General features: G+C 35.4%; 1 protein-coding gene across 2 annotated transcripts in view; it reads right to left on the bottom strand.

Moving 5' to 3' along the window:
* DOK6 (docking protein 6) overlaps positions 1 to 25,988 on the bottom strand; it is a 245,595-nt gene that overhangs the window by 36,277 nt on the left and 183,330 nt on the right. For both annotated transcript variants that reach the window (XM_032182086.1, XM_032182085.1), the window contains exon 7: positions 10,080 to 10,197. In XM_032182086.1, coding sequence (XP_032037977.1) covers positions 10,080 to 10,197 — 118 coding nt within the window. The remainder of the gene's footprint in view (positions 1 to 10,079; positions 10,198 to 25,988) is intronic.

Below are 25,988 nucleotides of genomic sequence, written 5' to 3' on the forward strand. Positions count from 1 at the left end.
ATTATTTATTTATTTATTTATTTTTTGAAGAACAAGGATAACTTGCAGCAGCTCAGGACAAATGCCTTAACAGTAAATTCTCTTTCTTGTCTAGTTATGAAGGTTTTCTCTTGCATCTTGCATGGTTTTGAATATTTAGACAAGGAAAATGAGTAAGCATCTTATATTCATATCAATGATACCATTTAAATTTTCTGTACATTTTCCTTTTTCATAGTACCTATACACTAGCATAATATCATTCATGTCCCTGATAATGTTCCTGATTTACTGCAGCATAAGCAAAAAAATTACCACCACCACCACCACCAACAAATAAACAGTCACACCTTGAAGATAACAGCTTAAATTGTCTCCCTCTTTGGTATTTTATTATATAATAAACACCACTGCAAAATTTGTCGCTTGTTCCCACAGTTCAATACAAGATTTGAAGTACGGCTAAGGTAATAAGAGTATATGAAGAGTCACTGTAAGCCTTTCTTTATATTTCTTCTGTCCTAAGACACCTTGGTGCTGGCCCAATCCATGAGAATAAATGCTGGTAAGCAAATCAAGAAATCATACAAAATGATAAAGAAGCTCAAGAAAAAAAAAAAATCCTCATTCTTATACAAGATGAATAGAAGATCAATGGTCTTAAAGTACTGCGGTCACCAGCATTGAGAAGAGACCTTCTTCCAGCTGCACTACAGAGTCAAAATAGGTTATTGGTGCATATATTATGACTGAAAAAATCACACACTGGTACAGATAATGCTCAGTACTTGCCATCCCTGCCCCCCTGCAGTTACTTGTTAAAAACAAGCTGCCTTAATTAATATATGGCAACAGTTAAGGAGAAAAACAAGACTGTTCAGAAACAGATTCATAGAAAAGCACTACAACAGATTGACACTTACACCAAAATGCACATACTTGATCAGAGGAAAGTGTTTCTATAAGAGGCATGGAAGGGATAAAAAACGGCTGAGCTATTTCTCAGAATTAAATACCTGCTCTGATGAATGGGGAATAATGAGACAGTTGACAAGACCAAATATAATACACTTCCATTTCCTAACCCATAACAGGTTATCTTTTCCATCATAAAATGCTCGTGACATCAAATGTTTAGTAATGATAGACTGTCATCTCACAAAGCTCTGCAAAACTGCTGAGACACCCTGGAAAAATCTAACAGTAATAATGGATAAAATCAAATGACCAGTCTGTCAACAATCATTCAATCAAATAGATTTATAAAAATTACAATGAAAATAGGCTTTTTCAAATTTATGTTTAAGCTTCAACATTTATGTAAGCTCTGAACCCTATTTTCAGCAAGAGCATTGCTTGACAATATTTCTGAAACCTGGGATCTGCACATGTGGAGCAGAGACATAAAGCATAGTTGGGTACCTGCATTCCTGATCTCATGCCATCAATTAATGACCAAGAAACCAGGAAATATGACAACTCCCCATTAGATGTCATATAGACAACATACAGAAACCGTATTTAAAAGCAAGAATTGTTCTTATTTTAGCAAAAATATAGGACAGTATATGAGCACAGAAGTTCTACTTCGGCATGTTAGCAACAGATATTTAAGAAGAAAACATTTTGTTATTGTTATCTATTTATACACATGTATGGAAAGGTAGCAAAATGAGGTGAAAATGAAAACTTGCTTGATGCAGTTTTCACTAGCTTCAATGAAAAGACACCATAATAAGATTTTTTTTATTTTATTTTATTTTATTTTTTTTTTTACAGACACAGTACAGAAGAGAATAAATCTGTCCTGGTTAATTAGTAAAAAGTGGGAAGAATGAGCAACACTGAAAACAGGGGAAGAATATTCTTCTTGGAAACTGAAAACAAACAGCTGATCAAAATCCTCTTAATAATATTTGGTTCCAAAACAAACAAACAAACAAACAAACAAAAAAACAACAAAAAAAACCACCCACATTACTACTATTGTCAGGCCATTGTACTTTTCACAGATACCTAATTCTCAGCTAAGTGTTCTGGTAAGAAAGTAAATGTTTTACTGTGAGTGCATGATAATACTGACTATAAGTAAGTTGTGCCTGTCTGTTTAGGTCAGCTTATATCAAGGACACATGGAAACAGTCTGAGGTGGCTATACAGGGATCAGCTGAGTTTGTAGAGCAAAAAGGATTACTGGCAGCAGTAGCTCCTACCAAGTATTGTCCATCAAGACAGAGGGTTAGGGAAGAACCTGTTTGTTATCCTGAATGGGGACGAAACTGAAAGACAGATGAGAGGCAAAGAGAAGATGCGTCCTCAGCTCTGCCAGCACAGGGGTCAAGCCATGCCTCCCCCATCCAGGCTGCTGCCTGGAGAAGACTGGAGAAGCAGGTACCAGACCTGGATTTTCTCCACTTGGGCTGGGCTGAGGCATTGGGCTGATGGGACTCTGCTAGGAACTCTGCTGTTCATGTTCTGTTATGTTGCATGCACTAGCAGTTCAGAGAAACCTAATGTACAGTCCCATCGCATGTGAACTTGGCCTAGCAGCAACAACATTAATATGAAGTCACTAATGATAGTAGTAAAGATATTTTCATTTCACCCTCACTTTCCAATTGAGGCATTTGCTGCTGAACAGCAAAACATGTACCACTCATGACTTTACTTCTCTGGTCTGTTAGCATAGGTATGGATTTATCATACAGTGCTCTGCTACTTCATGCTAAATATGCATGTGGACATATCTGATCACAGGTAGGGAAGGACAGTGCCTTTGATATTTGTAATGTAAATGCCAAATCACCAAGCAGCTAACTCCACCGTTCCTCTCATTTATACCAAATCCTGTCACTTTTCAATCTATCCCAGTTTGGTTGTGCATTTTTCTCTGTTTAATGTAAGAATATTTTGTGTGCTCTTGAAGTCAGAGCTATAAAATACCCTCTCAATAGACATTTTCATAGAATTTGGAAAGATAAACAAGTATCCAGCAGCTAAACAGCAAACTTACTTCTCGTATTCAAATGTGGAGCTACAAGGAGTTGGCAGACCAGCTTTGGAAAGGATGAAAAGCTTTCACTTCAGTGAAATCTTTTTAACTCTGCATTGGGAGGAAATTCCTATTATTCACAGTTCTTCGTTCTGTGAAAATTATCATAGTGTCTTACAACATATTCTGATCTAATAAAAGGTTGGCAGGACATAAGTATTCACCAAGATGAAAAGGCTTTTTTTTTTTTTTTTTTTTTTTTTTAACAAATAGACATTCTAAGATACTTTTTTGAACATGTCTTTTTTCCTCTACTGAATAATGCTGTGATTTTTTTAATCAGTTCTGCACAGCTAAAATTCACTATGGAGTTATAAAGAACATATTCTTATGGCTTGATTAAACTGAACATAGTGGGTAGAGTGTCCATTATGCTTAAATTGAAAATTCTTACCATGAAATAAATAGTCTTCACTAATATCAGACTCTGTGTTGTGTGCTACAAATATTGTCACCATAATATTGTTGCAGATTAATAAGGTGGGATACATAAGATGGACAATCTCACTGAAACCTTATATTAATATATTTGAGATCTTGCAATGCTCTTTCTATAGCAAATATATTGCAAACTTCACAACAAACAATTAACAGGCAGGTCAATGTTATGTCACTTTAGACAAACAGATAAATAGATATTTATATGATGTCATTTTAACTCATAAACATTGGGATGTGAAGGGGGTATTATATCTTTTTCTATTTAAACACAATCAATGGTATTTGATATCCTTGTGAATCCTATTCTCATTATTGTAGGCAAAGCTGATATTATTAATGTTCCCACACTCATCCAATTATACAGCCTATTTTCAAAACCCACACTGTTTTTAGATTATAGCAATTCTTGTGAACATGTTCTGTAGAGATGTCAATTATAATCATTTCACATTATTTGAAATAATTACTGAAAGATAAAGAAGTGCAAACAATTCCTGCAAATAGGAACTAAAGAAAATACATCTTTTTTGCTCAGGTATTTTTTTCCTAAGTATGCAGGGCATGGTTGTCTTTTTTTTTTTTTTTTTTTTTTAAGGGGGCTTAATGCATTCATGATTTTGAGTAATAGTTAGACTAGAAAACAGGGTTTTTCAGCATAGAAATATTTTCAATTTATTTGAAATTACAAAAATGAGATATTAAGCCTACCGACAATCTTATTGATAGTAAGTGTAATTACATACTTAACACAAAATAGTTTTAGCTAGAAAAGTCTGGATTTATTGGTGAAAAGGTTTAATAGAAAAAAAGCAGTTTTCACAAAGTTGACCTTTGCCAAATAATTCAATTTTCTCTTCAAAATAACATGGTTAACCTTTCTTGTTCAGACAATCCAATGCCAGCTGACAATTAGCATCCATGGAGCTGGTTACATCTATTCTCCCACAGCACATGTTCTTTTTCTGAGCTACAGGTCTCATGACACAATGAAGGTCCTGGAATTTTATCACACAACAGAGATAAAATGACTGCAGCAGTCCAGCTTCAGTCAGGAGTATACGTGTTTTCTTGAGCTAATTCACACTAAAAATTCCTGGGTTTGGTTAAATTAAGCTAGGACCAAAGCTTAATTTACTTCTCATACTGAGTGAGAAGCTAGTGTTATTAATGAAATCATTAACCTAAGATATAAAAAGAGATTTATAACTAAAAAATTCTGTAGTTGGTACTAAAAACATTTTTTTTTTCCTTGAGTAGAAAAGGCAATCGTTAGATTTAACTACTTTCCATAAACTGTTCAAGCTTTCAGTTGTAACCTCACAGTACAGTGACTCCTGAGCTTTCTGGTCTAACACAAAATAACTTTGCTGATGAGTGATCTCACTGGAGGACCATATACTGAGAGAAAGTGCATTACAACAAAGGCCTTAAAGTAAACCAGAACTTCTGAATTTGACAACGGAATATACTTTATTAATCATTTTTGGCATTCCACCTGTTTTTTATGTCTTGTAACCATAAGAACCTCTTAAGCTATTTACCAGAGTGAAAAGGAGTGTGTTAAGATACTCTCTACAGCAGGTCAGTAATGCACTTATTTAGCTATAGCAATCATTGTAAAACAAAATGAGGTCCTTCTTTACTAGTTTCTGAGTAGGACATTTCCCATTTCCAATATGACATTTTAAAGTCAGCTTAGTGATGCACTATTTTGCACAGAACTTCAAAGCTCAGAAGAAAAAGTTTTAATCTTCAGTGTAAGACTTAAGAAGCCACATAATGTAGTCATTTTAAATAATGTAGCTCTCACACATTCTCTACTCAGTATCTTGTTTCAGGTGTCCTTTATTCATATTTCAAGTTTTATAGGCTTCATTTGCTAATGTGAAAGTCCTGATGAGATTCAGAAAAGGAAATGGGAAGGTGGCAGGATATAAAGCACGTCAGCAGCAAAGCTGCTGGTAGACACTTAGTGAAACATTACTGAACAATCAGGTTTAAATAACAGATATATTCTAACATTTTACATTATCCACATTATTCTGGCATCAAATTAGATGGGGAAATGAATTCTGTGCTCTTTTCCTGGGCATATGAACAAACAATGGAAATGGCAAAATGATGAATGTCCTTCAATTCATTTTATATGCTTTAATTTGTAGAAAATTGCAGAAGCCCACATAAGAAATTCCTGCAGGATTAGCCTAAAGAAGGCTGAACAGGATGATTCAAATCCTTCTAAATATTTAGCAACTCAAACAGTATCTAATTATTCTAAATGGCATATGAAAAGGCTACTTTGGAAAGGCTGCAAACTTTTGTATCTGGAAGAAATCTTGTGTCTGACTGTCTTTCCTTTTAAATACAAAACCTTTTACCCGAATGGGTTAACCCTACATGCTATTCTATTTAAAATATATTACAAAAAAGAGAGGAGAGCTCCTAAAAAGGCCAAAGACACTGAGCAATGCAGGCCTGATTTTTGAGGAGGTTTGCATTAAAGAGGAACCAGAGGTTCATTCTGTTTTGATTTGCAAAAGTTTAGTTTCCCACATTTTTAGTGTGAAATACAAAAACCAGTTTCATCAATAGCAAAATTTCTATGACTTCAGAGAGGCTACTTTTTAATCCATTATGTTTTTATTTTTCATATATACTTACAAGCTTTAATGATGCTTTTGGCCTAAGACCTGTCTCACTGAAGATTATAGTTTTATTTCTCCAAGTTCCTAACTGAGTTGAAAAATGTAGACTCTTAGCAGGAATCTTAGTGTTATTTAATCACTTTGTTATGTGCTTACTACAGAATTTGATAAGCAATTGTGATAAGCAATTTGTGTTGGAAAAAAGCATTACTGCTCTCTTTAATAGGATAACATGTAAGGTGTTACTGGTATAATTCTTATACAAACACACTCATACATGAATACCTTCATAGAAATTATTACGATTGCTTAAGTGGGTACATCCCTTTGTGTATGCAAAAACAAAGCCAAATAAGACTCAAACACAACAGAGGTGATTGAAAGCAATTCTTTATTTTGAATTTCTTGGAGAAAGGCCAAACTGTAATTAGATTTTCTGAAAATAGTTTCCTAAGGGATTTCCATAACTGCAATACAAAAAGCTAATGTAGGTTTCCATACCAAAATTTTATTTGGCCTTGTTTGTTTAATAATATGATCATGACCATGATCAAAATTTATACTATCTGCATTCTCTACAGCAAGGTGCACAAAACTACGTTTCAGCTAGCTGAATATTCGATCTGCAATCCTTTATCATCCTAAGCAAATCTAAATGCCCAAATGGAAAATTTTAAACCATACCAAAAGTTAATATAATTAACATTTGTGGTATAAAAAGACATTCTTTTTACTTACTTCAGTTTTTAATTATTTTGTGAAACAATGCTAAATCACATGCCTGATAATAATGACTTATGAGGGTAGATACTGTTTTTTCTTCTCTAAGTGAAATTATTATAACACAGAAAGACTAGAATTTAACCTGATGGCTTTAAAAACTTTGTGATTTTCTGTGTGAAAACAATTCCCTCTCCCCTCCCATTCCCCTCCCCCTTCCCTCCCCTTTTTCATATTGTGCAGTAGGGCTTGCCACATACCCAATGTCACGTCAGGAAAAGAGGAAAGGCAGTGCACAGCAATGAAAAGACATGACTGTTTCAGCTAACAAGGGCCTATTGCACAACCTACACAGCAGCTGCAGATCACATGGCAGCTCTGCCAGACCTGCAGCACTATACTGTAAAATTTGAAATAATACTACTGGTGATGTGCTACCACTGGGAAAAGCCAACCACCAACTTGTACCTATGTATTAGATTAATTAGACAACTAAATTGCTACTTTCATCATAGTAGTGCAATCAAGAACTGAAAGAGTGCAAGGAAGACCAAATAGAAGAAAAGGTATATAAAGAGAAACTAGTTCACCTCATTTTTAAGATATTTTGTGCAGTGTGTGTTCCTTTAACACTATTATTCACTGTTTTAATCTTTTTGGGTCTGTACATGAAGGATTTTCATAGGCAGATGGAGGATGATAAACCCAGTATCCATCTACTGAATTGCCTTTTTTTCATCTGAAATAGAGGCTCTAAAAAAAACACCCACCCCCTCCCTTCTTACTCTGCAGCATATTCATTATCAGATCAACTCACAGTACTAATTAAGTTAAATTTGACTGCTAAATAACTCCCAAAGAGCCAATTTATCTAAGGTAGTATGAGTACATGTTCATTTCTCCTTATATATCACCAGCTGTTATTAATTAAATTCTAGTCACTTCAAACTGCAAGTCTGAAATAACTGCCATTAGGCAAATACTTTTGCACTGTATTTAACAGTGAGCTTGGATGTTACTTTACTCTTATTGATAGTAATCTGAATATTGGTAGACACCATGATAGTTATTTCATTTTAGAATCTGCAAGACAATGGGAATAATGTGAAATTTTCACCTTTTTTAATGTAATATGCTTTGTAATAAACACACATGAAGTGCTGAACTGAGTTTGCTGGACTATTCTCTAAATAAAAAGTCTCCTTTCTGAAGGTGAAATATACCTTTTTAAACTCAGAGAAGACCACGGTAGCAGCAAGTGTTTTTTTTTTTTCCTCTGCAACAACTCTTCTCACCTGTCTGTTGTGCTAAGGTCAGTGTTGAGGTAATGCTTTAAATCGGCTTCCTCCCTACCCACCTTCCACCCTCATGTGTGAAGCATGTGGGCTAAGGCTTTGTTGACTAGTAGGTCTTTTCTGTGCGAAGACTATTAGTATGAACAGGTACTAGGACAAAAACGTGTACTTTTTGCTCCCTTAAGCTTCTGCACAAATATACTGCATTTAATTAGCCAGAAGCATTGCAGCAGAAAGTTCAAAGAGATCTTCATTACAGATAATGAATAATATTATTGAATGTTGAAGTTTTGCAATTGGAGGCAGGGAAATTTGTCCTCAGGGTGCATTTCTTAGCCCACTGTTAAAACTGGACTGCTCTCTCCTGAAATCTATTACGCTTTCTCAAGTTTCAGTCATTGTAGTACATGTAAGATGAATGAAAATATTAAGTTCTGAAATATTTATTAGTCCCATGTTTCAGTGGATGTGGGAATAGAATCTACCTACTTCCAAAAATCAGAATTCTTGCATTTTTAATAGTACACTTCCAATAAGTTGCCTCCTGCAGACGCAGTTGGTATGCATATTGAGTATTTGATGTATCAAATTTTGCTTTTGTTTAAATTAAATTGTACTGAATTACAAAGCCCAGTTATGAGAAACAAAAGGTACAGCAGAGATAAATAATGTTCCATTTTCTCACGTCCTGCATGTCATAACACTTTCACTGTTCTTTTTCTAAAGGAAAATCTCACCAAGCATATAAGAAGAGGAACTCTAATACCTCTATAAAAATACTTTTTCCATTCTTATTGTGTTCATGAAAGATATCAGTGACATAATAATTTTTTTAAAGGTGATCTACAGGCACAACCTTTTTCACAACCAACTTCTGGAAGGTTATTATTATTTTTTCATTAGTTTTATTTATCTGTAAGTCTGTAATTATGATTAGCAGTTTACTTTGCCTTTATTGGATGGGGATGAGGAAAAACAAATGCTGTACCCTTTAATGAGTCACCTGTTGAATTCACAGCTTACCTGCTGATTTTAATTTATGTGATAATTTACAAAACAAATACATCGTGGATTTAATCTATATATTGCATGAAAGCATGTAATATGTTTTCTTGGACTGCATACTCTGGTTCTTGAGTAGTTTCTAACCTCCCATCTAAATGTAAATTGCTTATGCAAACAGCTTATTAAATGGGAATTCAAATGAAATCCTTAAACTCTTGCTCAAGGAATAAGTTTGGTACTTTTTACTTTTTTTTTTTTAAGTGAAAAAATGATTTTAATTAATGTCTACATTTTAAATTTAATGATAATGTCAATTTCCTAAAAGATACAAAATAATTTCAGCTTAACAGCAGTGAATCCTCCCTATCCTCCTCCTTATGCTAATTATACCATTTAGGCAAATAGCTTAGAATCTAAATATATGAAAGAGATTTGGATACAAAAACAGATGATAGTTGTATACAGCATGTCTGTAAGTTAGTCTAATCAACAGTTCATATATACGATTCTCCGAGCAAATTCACCAAGAGTAGCTCTTTTTCCTAGAATTACTTCATTCTAATCTTGCAATTTATACAGCTACCTGATGTAGATTTAATTGGGCACCCTGAGGTTGCCCAAATCTTATTGGAAATCTACACAATCTTATTGGAAGACAAGTACTAAAGCACCCTGACATTCATTAGCTACTGAGAAACTACATTGAGCCAAATTGTCTATCTAGTATGTATGTGTAGTGATTCTTGGAATAATTTTCACCAATAGTTTACAAACTGACTAAAAGAAACCTGCTTTATGTAAATTTGGGAAACCTGCTGCAGTTCCTGACAATTGATAAAATGAAATGGAGAGAAAACCAGTGCAAATAAAAAGCAAACTACATGAATTGTGGTAAAGTGGAAAGAAGTTAATAGTCATGGCATGTACTTAAAAGGAACTTGCCTTGTAAACTGTAGATTTCTCCAACGCTGTTCTGCCGAGTGATATGATGCCAATATGCACTTCGAGGAAGTGAGATTGACTTGGATAATGTCATTGGTTCAGACAGACTGGTCTGGAGCTAAAAAAGAAATCAAACATAAGGGAAAGATCACACATAAGTATACTTGATAGATAAATATTGAAACCATAAATTGAAGCAATGCTGTTATGAAGACACTATTTGCTGAATTACCACAGGTTTTCTACTATCATTTAAAATGCACTGTAAGCATGGGCATTCCGAATGCTCAGAAAAATGGATGCAGAAGTATACTTTGCTATACAGGTTTGCTAGCAAAATTAATATTAGCACGTAAGAGTATGTCCTTATTTGTCAATGGCTATTCTTACCACCACTGGAATTTTGTTTTCTTCTTTAACTTTACTATAGTGATGCATTAGAATATGCCTGAAATCTTAAAACCCTCTATAATCACATTTATTTGTTGTCATGTAACGTGCATATTGGATTGCCTATCCAGAAAGATGTTAAAAAAGAATCTGAGACAACCGGCAGATAATTAGCAACGAAGGGTCATTAGTCCCATAACCCTCCATTTAAGTAGAGGCATTTCATTACCAGTACCAGGCTACAATCTCAAGAGCAAATTTCCCAGTCTTGGGGACTTTATGTAACTGAAGGCATGAATTACATGATAAGTGTTCACATCTACAAGAGCTACAGCACAGAAACCTGACAGGAGGAATGTAAACTTTAATAACGACAGTTCTGTCTCCAAAACAGATGTGAAATGAGCTGTGGAAGAAAGACAAGACTAGGCTATAGGAAACAGAAACAATGACAGAGCCTTTTTCATGCTGATAATACACCTGATAATGTTTTGGATATGTCTGTGTACCTTACACTTTCTCCAGATAGAAGAAAATAAAATTTATCTGCAAAAATTGTGTATCTCTGGCTTTACAGAAAAAATATAAAATTTGTGGGATCTAACAAATCATTGTATCTGTGGAGCATGTCATTTCTTCAGATGTCTGGAAGGAACAGCACTGAATGGATCAATTGCATGTAAAGATTTAGAGAAAAAAAATCCTTAATTTCAGGAGCAGGACCAGTATGGTGAGGGTGGTAGTCTGAAATGGTAAGCCACATTTTCAGAGAGTCCATCTATACAGCAGAAGGTATTCATGGTTTAGATCGCTTATTGCAGGCTAATGATTAATTCCTAGAGACTCCTCTTTCAGAATCATAATCCAAAATTCAAAAAGCCATTTTTATCCATACAATCATATGATAATCTGTAATACTAATTAAAAACATACAAACAAAAACAAATAAACCAACAAATACGTGGCTTGTTTAGAAACAATATTTACCCAAAGATTTATAATTATTTCATCTTTGAGAATTAATATTCATTGACGTGTGGTGAATATTTCGATCTCTGTTCAATCTATAGCAATTACTTTTTTTTTTTTTTTTTTCTTGAGAATTATCATCAGAATTAATCCCTTTCTATAGCTAATGTCTTCACAGCTCATTTATAGCCAGTATTTCATTTCATTTGTCGGTGCTGCAGATCATCACTACAAGCTATTCAATATGAAGTAAAGACTGTGAAGAAACAATTCAACCATTAAGAGAAGTTCAAAAGCTTGATCTATTTTGGGGAGATTGGGAAGTTTAAGTTTTTCAGTGTACAGAAGTTCCTTTATTGTGGAGATCAAGGCAATATCAAACATTCTAAGAATTACTGTTTCATTTTAGCAAGAGTAACAAAGGTAATTTTGTTGATTTAGAAAAATAAAACATCATGTAACTTCAGTAAATGGATGATTTATTCAGAATTTAAAGGTAAACTTCAGTCTAGGCAATGGGCAAAACTCATTATTATGCGTTATGAACAAATTCTAGTAAAGAGAACTGCTTTGACTATGGTTCATTGTCTCAAAGATAAATCTATGGGATGAACTGAAATAGTTAAAGCTATTTTTTTTATTCATGATCTGAGGTGATTAATGGCCTGATCTGACCAACACTGATGCAGAACAGATGCAAATATTAAAGCTGTGAAAGAATTAAAAAAAAATCATTCTTATTTTAAATTAAAATAAGAAATGCTGTAGTACATTGTGAGCATTCACAATATTTTGTTTCCTCAGATTCTCTAATTAAAGAACAACTTCTGATATCACCTTTTGGGAAAAAAAGTATCACTATATGCTAAACACAATATGGTCTGAAGAACTAGATTTCTTTGGGGACACCATAGAGAGAAAAAACAATTTATATTTTATGAAAATACTATCCTCAGAAAACAAACAAACAAAACACCAAAAAAAAAGTAAAATACAGTCAGTTTTGTTTTTAATTTGATACCTTAAAATATAAACATAAACATACAGAATTCAAGACCTTAATATCTTGTCAGTAATATGAAGGATGATAATCTCATTGTACATTGTACATCTCATTTGTCCATTAAGTTATTTTTACTAATTGTTAGGTCATTATTAACTACAGTGTATATTTTTATAATTTTTATGAATAAAATTAACTTATTGGTCAAATGTATGAGACAATGATAGGAGGCTTACTCCTACAAACTGGTGTTTGCAAAAATATTGCTATGTTCAAAGGAAAATGGATAATCAGCTGTCAGAAACCTACTTTCTGTACAGAACATCTTATGTGCTAGCCTGTGGGTGTTTCAAATAAAAAACTTTGGAAACAAAGGGGAAGAAAACAAACATCTAAACATACATACAATCAACTATTCATGTATAATTACATAGATTTTTTGCTATATGAATAATATAGCAAATAATACAGGTTAAACAAGAATTGAATGTACAAAGATCTACTGTTTCAAAACTCTTTTTACCAGAAGTGTAAATGAACATTGTTAGTTAACAATGTCAAAAACAAGCATTTTACAGATCATGGAAGGTGAACCAGAACTGCTAATTTGTAACATAATTAGTCTCTCAGGTTTGAGACTTGCTCTCCAGCCCAGTGGAAGAGATCACTCTGGGTAAATTTAGAGACCTCATCCTAGATATTCTTCTTCCTTTTCATCTTCTTACTATGCCTCAGAAAACATCAAACCAAACCAAACCAAAACTGAATTGTCCTCAACCTTTATCTGATTCATCTAACTCAAACAGAAAACATGTCCTTACAGGAGAAATCAAGCAAAAAACCTCTAATTTTTCTCTTTTCTCTAAAATTGTAGCCCATCAGTTTCCTACACAGATTTATTTCTGTCCTTGACTTAACAATATAGCAATTCAAAAATATCTTAAAAAATTATGTCAGCTGTGTCCTTAGGCTTATTTTCCAATTACAGAATTAAATCAATATCTCTGAGTATGGAGGCCAAAGTTCTGTTGTTGTTTCCCACTCTAGCACATTCTCAGGAGCTGGCAAAACAGGCTCAGACACATTAGCATTAACTCTTCAGAAAGGAAGGGCCCATAACAGCAGAAGTAGTACAATCACATAGAAGAAATAAACACTTTTCTCTAGGAATTAACTAAATTTAATCTTTGCTAACTAGATTTAGAAATATAAAGGAAAGTAAAAGCTGTATACCAAATCAAGAACATTAATATAATAATGTACCATTAACTAAAGCATGCACCTAGAATGCTTTTGCTACAAATATTCCTCACATCTGATGAGACTTCAGGAAACAAATAACATAATGTAGACTTTCTTGCCCACCTTAGAAGGTAAAAGTGATGGGGTAATTAGAATTTGGGGGAAGAGTAGAAGTGCATACATCAAAAGCACACTAACTTATATATATATCCATGTATATATATATATATACACACACATATATATACACACATATATATATACACACATATATATATAAAGCCATCACCAAAGCATTTTCATTACTGGATGTGAATTACCTAGTAGTTTGGTTTTACCTAATTTCTTCCAGAATCTTTCTTTGATAAGATACCTTTCATATGGTGAACACTTTCTTTCTTGGTTACTTAAAATCTTAAGTCATATGAAGCTTTTCTTTGCCAGTGACAACTTTATAGTTCTTAAAATAGAAATGAAAAAAAAAATATATTAATATGTTATTCTATGTTGTTCCTCATATTTTTTCACTATTTTTCTTTCATGAAACAGGGCTTAGGGGCTAAATCTTTGTTTTAATTCCCACAGGGCAACTCAACTGACTTAGATTTGTTACTCTCTTATTAATAATGAATGCAGTTCCAAGAATGGAGCCTCTTACACATATTTTTGTGTTTTTAGAGTTTTGATCTGTTTAGCATATTATTCTCTAATTTTCTGTTTGCAGTAAAATAGTCAAAATATAAAAGGCAAAAGGAAATAAATTTGTCTTGGGGAGACAACAGTTCAATCCATATCTTAATCCATATTTTAATCTGCAAATAATATATATATATATTTAACAGATTTGCTTTGGAAATAGTTTAGGTTATTACAGATAAAAAAGTCTGGCCCATTTCACTTTTTCATAAGTCTTTAACAAAATAGCAAGAGAACCAGGTCACAGAAGACTAACAAGAATTGTAATCTAGAAACATGAATTTTACTATTTTTTTTTTCTTTATAACTCTAAAGAAGATTCCTTTGTGAGTAAGCTTTGAAGTAGAAGTAGAAGGGATACAAGAAATATATTTCACTTCAAGAATCCACAAGTTGCCAGTGGAATGGCACAAACTCATTTCACAGTGACATATTATTGGAATTCAAAAATTATACAATCTAGCATCACCCAAGCATAAATTAGAGCACAAAAAAAAGAGAGAAGTAAAACACCTTTTATTTTTTTAATGATTCTTAAGTTAAAGCCAAGAAGGTATCATGTTTGCCTTTTTGCAAAGCAGACACTATTGTACCATGTTCAACTTGTGTACTGTGATACATAGACCTGTTCTACAAAAAGCAGTTTCCATCCTGTATTGTGACACTGATTATTCTTAAGTATAGTGGTTTGCATATGCTTCTGTTGAAATTATTTTGCTGTTGCAAACAGTTTGTCCACATTGCCTTTTAAAATTCTTTTTGAATTCCTGCTCTTCACTGACTCAATTTCATATTGTAATGGTAAGATCAGGAATTTTCATGACTAGATAGTATCTTTATCCAAGACTTATGCAAATACTTAATAGGATACAGGATATATTCCTATTGAAGTCCAATGTGAATGTACTATTTATAACTACTCTATGGCTACAATCTTCCCATAACCTTTTATTCACAATCCCTTATCTTGCTTACAAAATAGTCATTCATGCATGATTTGGACTCAGTATTTAAAGCTGTCCACTAACAATAAAAACACTTACAGGTATCAGCATACTATTTCTTTCCTATATACTGCTTTACCCAGCTTGCTGTTTCTGACATAATATTGGCAAAGAACTCCAGATATATGATCTCATAAGTATTCTGGAAAGACTTACAGAAAAACTAGCTGTGAAAGTAATTTCAGCGATTTCAATCTTTGTAATACATTTATAGTATTTGAGTTTTCAGTAACTATTCTAACTTTGTAAGGACCTTTTACAGAGTTTCTTAATCAATCATGGAGGAAAAAAAATCTCAAAATACTAACACTGCTTTGCAGTGCCAACATGGATGATGATTAGTCTTTGGCTGTGGAATAATATTATGTAGGAATAATAAAGCAGTGGTGAAAGAAAAGCATTATGAAGGGAGATTCAGTGGGACTGATATTCTTTATGACTGTATTATAATAAAAGAATTGGGACATTTTGCTCCTTTTCTGGCAGAAGTTTTTTTTTCTTTTTTTTTTTTCTTTTTTTTTTTTTTTTTTTTTTTTTCTCTGAAAGAAGCTCATAATAGATCACTTTGTTGTCTGACAGAATAGATTAATGTTGGAGGAAAGTAGCTGGGTTTTATAGTGCATTGGGATAATATTTGTTAAATGTCAGTAAGGTGTGTGTCTTCACTTATTTCTGTTATGAAATCTTGTTTTTGTTTCTTTCTTTCATTTACCACCTGTGGAAACTACTCTGATTACTCTGAGGGCAGAATGTCAGGTTCCTACATCTTTACAGGGTTTGAGCTATTGTATTATAAGCCATATTTGAACTATTTTATCTTTTTTTTTTTTTTTTTAATGAATAAAAACATTTACTAATAACACGGGAGATGCTGCTGCCAAGAACAGAGTTGAGACTATTCCAAACCTGACTACACAGTAGGTCTTGCTGAAAACAAACATAACTACATATTAACTACATTAACTACAGTTAATGTAGTTAATGTAGTTAACTACATTAACTACAACATAACTAACTAGTTGTTGCACACTGGAACAGGCTCCCCAGGGAAGTGGTCACTGCACCGAGCCTGTCTGAATTTAAGAAGAGATTGGACTGTGAACTTAGGCACATGGTCTGAACTTTTGGGTAGACCTGTGCGGTGTCGAGAGTTGGACTTGATGATCCTTAAGGGTCCCTTCCAACTCAGGATATTCTATGATTCTATGATTCTATGAACTAGTTGTTAGGGGTCCCAAACAAACAGAAACAGTTCCTAGCAGGTTGAACTACTGTGTTCAATGCATATGTAATAGAGAATCCAGTATTGCACAGGTGCTTTGGCAGACATTGATTGTCCTTCTGTCAGCATGATATGGGAGCTTTTATCATAATAGAGATTGGTGCTGGATGACACAAAAGAAAAGATTTTTGTAGACCTGCTGCCCTGCAAACATACAGAATTTTGGGATAAGACTGTGTGGAACTATAAAATAATTTCTCCACGCAGCATTACTCAGGACAAAGTCTTCAGGTTTTAAAAGAAAAAAATCTCCTGGGACATTTGAAAGTGGTTTGCTTAAAGGTATGACTATTTCCAGATGGGAAATAGGGAGGATCAGAGTGAAAAAACAAATACAATTGGAAACAAAATCAAAAATAACACCTTCCTACATATTTTCTTCAAGTTAAAAATGGTGATGAGTCACAGTCTTAGAACAAGCCCTCAGATCGACTTATGAATGCTTAACTGAGGACAGGTGGCATATAATGCAATGATATAGATCTGCTTGTGTTGTATTAGCTTAAGTTTCTAAGATGTGTTCTAGGGGTCATTCATCTCAAGCAGTTCATCACTGAAATATTCATTTTTGTCTCATTTTGGAAAAATGTAAATTATTTGCATTACTATGAGTGTTTGTTAGTGGGTGATGAATTGATGGAAGGCTAGGAGAAGTTTTGACCTTCATTGAATCTAGGAGTTAATAGCAGGATAGTCAAGTACAGGCTTGCCAAAGGACAGGAGGAAAGCCAATGTCACTCATATCTTCAAGAAGGGTAAGAAGGAGGACCCTGGGAACTACAGGATGTTCAGCCTCACCTTGATCCCTGGGAAGGTGATGGAACCTTGGAAGGTGAGGTAATCTTGGAAACCCTTTTCAGGCACATGGGGGACAAGAACATAATTGTGAGTGGTCAGCATGGATTCTCCAAGGGAGTCCAACATACTTGACCAACAGGATAACCATGTATGGTGAAATGATTGGTTTGGTAGAAAAAAGGAGAACAGTAGATATTGTTTACCTAGACTTCAGTAAGGCTTTTGACGCTGTCTCCAATAAGATCCTCAGAGAAGCTGTTGAAATATGAGCTTCATAAGCAGACAATGAGTTGGATTGAAAACTGAATGAACAGCTGGGCCCAGAGGGTGAAGATCAGTGGCATGAAGTCTAGTTGGAGGCCAGTCAATACTGGGCACAGTCTTGTTCAACATTCTCATGATCTGGATGATGGGGCAGAATGTATCCTCAGCCAGTTTGCTGATGACACAAAACTGGGAAGAGTGCCAGAGGGCTGTGTTGCCATCTATGAAGACCTCAACAGGCTGCAGAAATGATCTGACAGGAACCTCATGAAGTTCAACAAGGAGAAGTGTAAAGTCCTGTATCTGGGAAGGAAAAACTCCACGCACCAGTACATGCTGGAGGCCACCCAGTTAGAAAGCAGCTTTGCAGAAAAAGACCTGGTGAACCTGGTGAACATAAGCCAACAATGTGCCCTTGCTACCAAGAAGGTTAATGGCATCCTGGGCTGCATTAGGAGAAGTGTTTCCAGCAGGTCAAGAGAGGTGGCCCTTCCCCTCTCTCAGCACTGATGAGGCCACATGTGGAGTGCTCTGTCCAGTTCTGGGCTCTTTAATACAAGAGATACATGGAGTTACAGGAAAGAGTCCAGGTAAGGGCCAATAAAATGGCTAAAGGACTGGAGAATCTCTCCTATGAGGAAAGGCAGAGAGACTGGAACTGTTCAGCCTGGAGAAGAAGAGGCTCAGTGGGGATCATATCAATGTATAAAAACACCCGAAATGAGGGTGCAGAGAGGACAGGGTCAGGTTCTTTTCAGTGGTTCCCAGTGCCAGAAGAAGAGCAATGGACACAAACTGAAACACAGAAGTCCCCTCTGAACAAGAGGAAAGGTGATTGTGCAGGTGCCTGAGCACTGGCACAGACTGAACAGAGAGGTTCTGTAGTCTCCCTCCTTGGAGATACTAAAAGCCATCTGGGCATATTCCTGGGCAACCCGTAGTGGTTTGCTTGAGCGGGTGTCTTGGACAAAATATCTTCCAGTGGCCTCTTCAAGCCTCAGACATTCTGTGATTCTGTGATTAACATCTCCAAAATTAAAAAGTAGGTTTTAACCAAAAAGGGACAAGTGTTTGATCTTCTGAAAACTATAGAGATAAATAAGTTGGGGTGGGAAAAATGAAGTTAAATGAAGGAGTTGGAGACATCAAAGACACTGTCTGCAAAGACTGGTGTGTTTCACCAGGAATAAGTGTTTTTAGGCAATTCAACCTGAGATTTACTGTATTCCAGAATGTTCACTTTCATGAAGTGTGTCAAACCAAAGTTAAAAATAGTGAGACTTGCTATCAGTGCTGACTTATACAGTCTTGCCCTACTTCCTCTGTCTGCTTTTTGCTGTCCTTGCTCTGCTGGGTATCCTTCTCTCTGACAATACTGCCCATGTGTCACCTCAGCCTGATACGCTTTAGAGAAGATCTCAGAGTATGGAAGTTTTTTCACGGTGCTGCTCGCCAAAAGATATGACATCTTGAAGGATCTTGGACACTTGAAGTTCTCAATGTTTTACTTGAGAGTATTGGAAAGATAGCCTTTCTGACTTCATGGAAGTAGCTTTGGCTAGTTTTAGAGCTAGCATGTTAAAAATCATGACATGAAAAAAATGACCATTTGTGAAGAACCCTTTCAAAACTCTCTCTAGTGTGTAGCAAGAAAGGTGAATTAAGAATGTCCCTATTTGGGCAAACCTTACCAGAGTAAATTTGTAATTTTAAGGCTTACACACATGTTTTGGCAACAAAATGCTAGAATCTGTATTGAGTGTTCACTGCACAGTTATCTGAGTTTCAGTCTTTCTGATAAAATAAATGCCTGGGACCTCACAAGCTTGTTTATTACATTTTTATTCTATAGTCTAAAATAGATCAGTAGTTCCCAATTATACATATTTGTGGAAATCACATTTATTTTAGTTACTTCATCTCTGTATATAGAAACTGCTGATACCAATGAACTCTAATAAAATGACAGCAATACAATTTTCTGAATACTTGCTAAACAATCATCAATATTTTGCCTTATTAAGCTTGTCATTGAGTGACTCCAGTATTTAGTAGCACATACAGATTTGCTGACCTCTACTTTCTGACATTTTCAGAAGTTAATTTTATATGTCAGACACAGACATTTCAATTAAAAAGAAAAAAAAAAAAAAAACAACACAAACACAACAAACCCATAAAAATCAGTAGCATGTAGCAAAGGTACAGATGACTCTTCAAAACCTTCCAAAACAATATATTTTCTTTCCATTAAGTATTTATTTTTAGGCATCTCAAATGCATCTTCAATCATACATATCAGGGCTAGTTATACAATACACATGAAAGTAAATTATAAAGTTTTAAAGTAGAAAAATACTTTTTTTTTTTTTTTTTTTTTTTGAGGAGGGACGCTAAACACACTTGCCTATTTTTGTATGCAAATACATATATTTTTTTAATATCAATTACAATAATTTATTCACATTTAGTTTAATATTTACTTCATTGCCTTTAGTGTTTTTTACAGATTTAAAATAAACAGAGAAGCTAGGATGTAATAATAAAGAACTATTCCTTTACACTGTATGTGCCCACACAAATGGAGCTCTCATTGATCATGTATCTAGATAGATACAAACAAAATTCTCAACATTTCTCAATTTTAGAACTGCAATAATCAATCATTCAAAATAATTCACACACAACTAAATATATATATATAAATAATATATATAATATAATATATAAATACATAATAAATATATAATATAACATATAATTGTTGTGATTCCGCTCGAGTGGGCAGCCGAGCTCCACCACAGCCGCTCTCTCACTCCCCCTCCTCAAAGAGGAATGGGGAGAAAATATGTGAAAAGGGCTCAAGGGTTGAGATAAGGACGAGAAAATCACGCAATAATTATTGTAACGGGCAAAACAGACTCAGCATAAGGAGATAGTAAGATTTATTGCCTATTACTAACAAGCGAGAGAAGTGAGAAAACAAAGGAAAAAGCAAACCAAAAGCACCTTCCCCCCCAACCACCCTCTTCCACCTCCTCCCCCCGAGCGGCGCAGGGGAACGGGGGAATGGGGGTTATGGTCAGTCTACAGCACTTCTTCTCTGCCGCTCCTTCTCGGTCACTCTCGTCCCCTGTGCTGTGGGGTCCCACCCACGGGATGCAGTCCTTGATGAACTGATCCGGCGTGGGCTTCCCACAGGCAGCAGCTCTTTCAGAACTGCTCCAGATATGGGTCCGTACCACGGGGTCCATCCCTCAGGAGAAAACTGCTCCAACCTGGCTCCCCTACGGGCAGCAGCTCCTGCCAGGTCACCTGCACCTGTGTGGTCTCCTCTCCACGGGCTACAGGTCCGGCCCGGAATCTGCTCCGGCAGGGGTCTTCCACAGGCGGCAGCCTCTGTCGGTGCAGGGCCACCTGCTCCACCGTGGTCTCCTCCACGGGCTGCAGCATGGAACCCTGCTCCACCGTGGTACTCCATGGGCTGCAGGGGGACATCCTGCTTCACCATGGTCCTCACCACAGGCCGCAGGGGACTTCTGCTCCGGCGCCTGGAGCACCTCTCCCCCTCCCTCTACACTGACCTTGGCACCTGCAAGGCTGTTCTCTCACTCCTGGCTGCTGAGTGGCGCAGCGTTTTTTCCCTGTCTTAAATATGCTCTCACAGAGGCGCAAAACAATATCGCTTATTGGCTCAGATCTGGAAAACAACGGGGCCCTTCCCAAACATGGGGCAGCTTCTAGATCTTTCTCACAGAAACCACCCCTATGGCCCCCTGCTACCAAAACCTTGCCACGTAAACCCACTACAATAATATATATAATTTATATAAATATATATATATAAATTATATATAAATATAATTTATATTGGAATTAAATAAATATTATTATTTTTTAGCCCAGAAACATTTTAAAATGAGAGGCAAAATTTTAAAATGAGAGGCAAAACTCTCCAAATCACAGTCCAAATTTCTGCATATAAAAGAAACTAGTGATTTTTTTCTTCCTTACTGATGCTAGTTTACTAATGTAAAAGAAATAACTGCAAAAAACCAATCCTACAACTTGTATTTTTTTTCCATTAAATTTCATTTTCATACTATAACTGACTTGAAATTGCTTGGTGTAGTAGAGGTTGTGGTTGCATGACCAAATGTCCTATAATTGAAGCCTTTAAAAATCCACTGTTGCCATTTAACAGAAAAGAATCCTTTGCTGCTGTGTTGGTAAGTTCCAACTTCACAAAACAAAGAAAATAGTTATAGCTGTTGCCATGGAAATCTGCAACTACAACATTTTTTTTTTCTTCATGTAATATGAAAGGTATGTAAAGGTGATCACCAAGCAATGGGAAAAATTAGAAAAAAAGCATTAGAAAAAAAGACATGAAAACAACAAAGATTTTACCAAATCTCTTAGCCAGTGGTAATTGTAACTTTTACCACCGTGCCCTAAAAGGAAATTGTTAAGAATAATGAGGGGACTGCAAGTTCTTTCTTCTTATAAACAAGAACCTACACTGATTTGGCAATGGATTTAGAATCATAAACATTGTAAAGTTATGTATTCAACAACCAGCCATATGAATACATATGAATCTTGCCTGGCAGCTACCTTTATGGAAATTTGTGCTGACAGACTGAATACCTGATAAGACTAGCGGCTTTTATCCTGAGACAGTCATAAGTAACAGCATGGTATATGCTTCTATCATAACATTAAAGAAAATGTAAAAATCATTAAGCCCTTGCTGTTGAATGCTGCAGAACTGAAATATTTTTGAAAAACTTATTCTTAAATTTTAGATGGGTCAGTATTCCAAAACTTTTTACCATCTTCATCATAGATATGGGCAGCAAGACAGAAGCAATTCTTAGCAAATTTGGGGGTGACGTCAAGCAGGAAAAAGCCCAGATGGGACAGCTTCCATTCAGAGGAACCTCAGCAAAGCAGAAAAATGGGCAAACAGGAACCTCATGGAGTTCAGCACTGACAGATGTTAATGCTGCACCTGTGTTAACGCCACTCAGTGCTTGAGTACATTCTGACTTGCCAGGAAAATGCCCTGTGAAAAGGACTTTGGGGTCCTGAACATAACATGAATGACAACTGTAAATGTGCAGTGATGGAAGTTAACCACATATGGGACCACATTAGCAAATGCATAGCCAGCAGATCTGGGGAGGCTACGATTCTCCACTATTTGGCATTTTTGGAACTTCCACATCAGGAAGTTCAGCTGTGTTCACGTAGTCTTCAGGTTTGTGCCCCAGAACAAGAGAACTGTGGAGAGCCTGGCAGGGAACCTCTAAGAAGCAGAATATGATAAGCAACATTGTATTAAGGGATTATTCTGCATGATAAGAGAAGGCTAAGAGAAATCTAACTGCCATTTCTCTCTCTCCTCTTAAAGGTAGAGAAGACAGAGCCAGACCATCTCTGTTAACAGAGATGCACAATGAAAGGACAAGAGGCAACAGTCATAGGCTGCGGCAAAGGAAATTCTAGACATAATAAAAAAATCTTCACAATGAGATTGTGGGCACTGGAACAGGTTCTCAGGACCTACATCTTAGGAAGTATTCAAAACTTGACTGGCTAAGGCCGTGGGCAAATTGATCTAGTTTTGATGTTATCCTAGCTTTGAAAAAAGATTAGATCAGCTGAGCACCAGTGGTCCTTTCCAATATTATTTTTTTCTGGTGCTATAATCAATGGGTTTGAAAGCCTAATGAGATGTACTGTGCCAGTGTGTTAATCTGACATTTCACAGCACCTACAGCAACTATATTGTATAGATGTGCAGCTACTACAGTAAGTGAAATTATCAGGTCAACAGTTCAGAGACTAGTCTGTCTGTACTAGTGGCTTTTATATTTCTGCCAAAGCAGATTCTTGCATATCACTGCAGAGCAGCTGATAAACTGTTAGCATGGCTGGAATCATTCAGGGAATATCAGTCATGTAAGAACCACGACCCAAGGCTGAGCAGAAAAAGAAACATAAATAAACCTTGTCTGGACAGGCTTTGATTAATACATATCAAAGGCAGCTTGTACTTGGAAAAGGGCCCATAATTCAAGTATGGTTTTTTAGATACTAAGTATCAGTTTTCTTCAGTCTAAACATAACCAGCGACATTATTATAAGGAATTGTCAAGTTACAAAAATCTATCATCAGCAAAAGGAACAGAAATGGGGAAAAAAAGCAAAACTACGATAAAGTGTGAATTTCACATACACGTATTTTTGTCATACCAACAGGCACTTGATGAGCCAAAGCACATAAAGCACAGGAGGGATTTACAGAGTAACTTTATGACTATCATGAGAATTTCTGATCCCCTCTCAGATTATTACTTTTTATGAATCTCCCATTATCTGAGAAGCACAGTGTCCATCTGTAAATCATCAATAAAGAAGTTTCTTATTAATCAGAGACAAAGCATTAACTATTCCCTTGTGTGATATAAAGAACAGAGTTACTGAAATAGAGGAAGGCCTTAGCTGATGGAAGACACAGAATGATACTATACTTCAAAAGACTGATGAAAACTGTGTGAAAAAATGTGTTTTTCAGAAGTTAATTCTTCTATGAATAAGTAATCAACTATGATCCAGGATTTGTTTTGTTGATGTGCTACTCCCAGCATACCGCTGATTACACTGTGACCTTGGGCAAGTCACACACAGTTGAATTTGGCCTTAATCTTTCTGTGCCTCATTTTACGCATTAGTATAATTATTATAATAATACCTATCTCCTGAGAGTATTGGGTGGCTTCATCAGCTATTATTGTGGCTAATAGGAGCTCTATAGACTACTTTAGTTTATTTTACAAGAAATGGTTTTCTCAGAATAGCAGAGAGGAGATTAATAATATATTAAGCCCATTCGAGAGCTGTCCTGAGAATTACTTTTCTAGTAATACTTAAGTCAACATAACCTGTTCCTCTGTTAAGAGAGTTTAATGATATAAACCTATCAGCACGGTTATGCAAACAAGTTAAAGTGTACACAACGCCAAAGAAAACTTCCCTTCCATACTAAATGCTTTTCAGAGTTTACTTAAGGGGAGGGTTGGGAATAGCCACATAGCGCTCAGTCAGGCATGCAACAACTATTGTAAAATTACAGCAACTATTCCTAATTATAATTTGTATCACCCATGGCTTTTAGCAAATAAGACTGTTAATCAAATTATTTTGTTCAGGGGAAGTTATTTGGCTCTTCAATTTCTTGCATTTTCTAGAAAGAAATACAAGTTTTAATTTGACATTGCCTCTCCAGCTATTTTGATAGTTCTGTAAAAATGCAGTATTTTGCAAAATATTGAAAAAAAAAAATAGAATAAAATAAAATAATAATTAAAAAACACCACCAAAACTTCAAATGCACTTATATTACCAACATTAAAATTCACTTATATTCAAAGGTTAACTTTGTACAGTTGAAATAAACTACACCTGACTTCTAAGAAATATGTACCTAGGTCTTTAAAAAGTTCCTAGAAATGTAGATAGGTGGCTACCTGGATTTTTAAAGAGCTTACATGCTAAACCCTCAATAGGGCTTGCATCTTCATAAACCTGATTCTGTAAAAAACTGTGCCTTATTGAATTAAAAAAAAAAAAAGACTTTATTTAATTGCTTATATCAAAATGTTCACAGTACAGCATATTTGAATTCAAGTATACAAGTGAGGTGCACAGAACAGGGAGAACAGTGTTCACAGGATTCATGCAAGCAAGTTTAGGACAGATTCATAGGATGAAACAGGGTCCTGTCAGACAAGAAATTGTGTTATCTCAGTTATGAGATACCTCTGAGAAGCTTTTATTACAAATAGGTTTTGGTTCAGCTCCTACTTCATATTAGGAAGAATATTTCAATCAGAGTCTTAGGTAGCATGATAAGACAGAAATCTAGAAGAGCACTGTGATATTACACACTATATTTCAGTTTTTTTTTAAGAAGACTCAAAAGAATTTCTAGGTTAGGATATATATCCACATAAAGAGGTACCTGGGTTTTAGTCCCTAGGACAGATTTAGAGCATGTTGTTGCATTCAAGGTCATCCAGGCCAATAGCTAAGGATAAGACAGAGTTCAGATTTCTTGCAGGCAGAGGAAGGAATTGAATTTATCCCACCATGCTCTGAGTGAGAGCCCTCATGAGTATGACCACTTCAAAAAACATTAATAAAGCCAGTGCAGGCTCTAGTGAATAGCTTTCTAAAAGGCAAAACTGCACCTA

The sequence above is a fragment of the Aythya fuligula genome, chromosome 2 (genome assembly GCF_009819795.1).
Source record: "Aythya fuligula isolate bAytFul2 chromosome 2, bAytFul2.pri, whole genome shotgun sequence".
NCBI classification, from domain to species: domain Eukaryota; kingdom Metazoa; phylum Chordata; class Aves; order Anseriformes; family Anatidae; genus Aythya; species Aythya fuligula.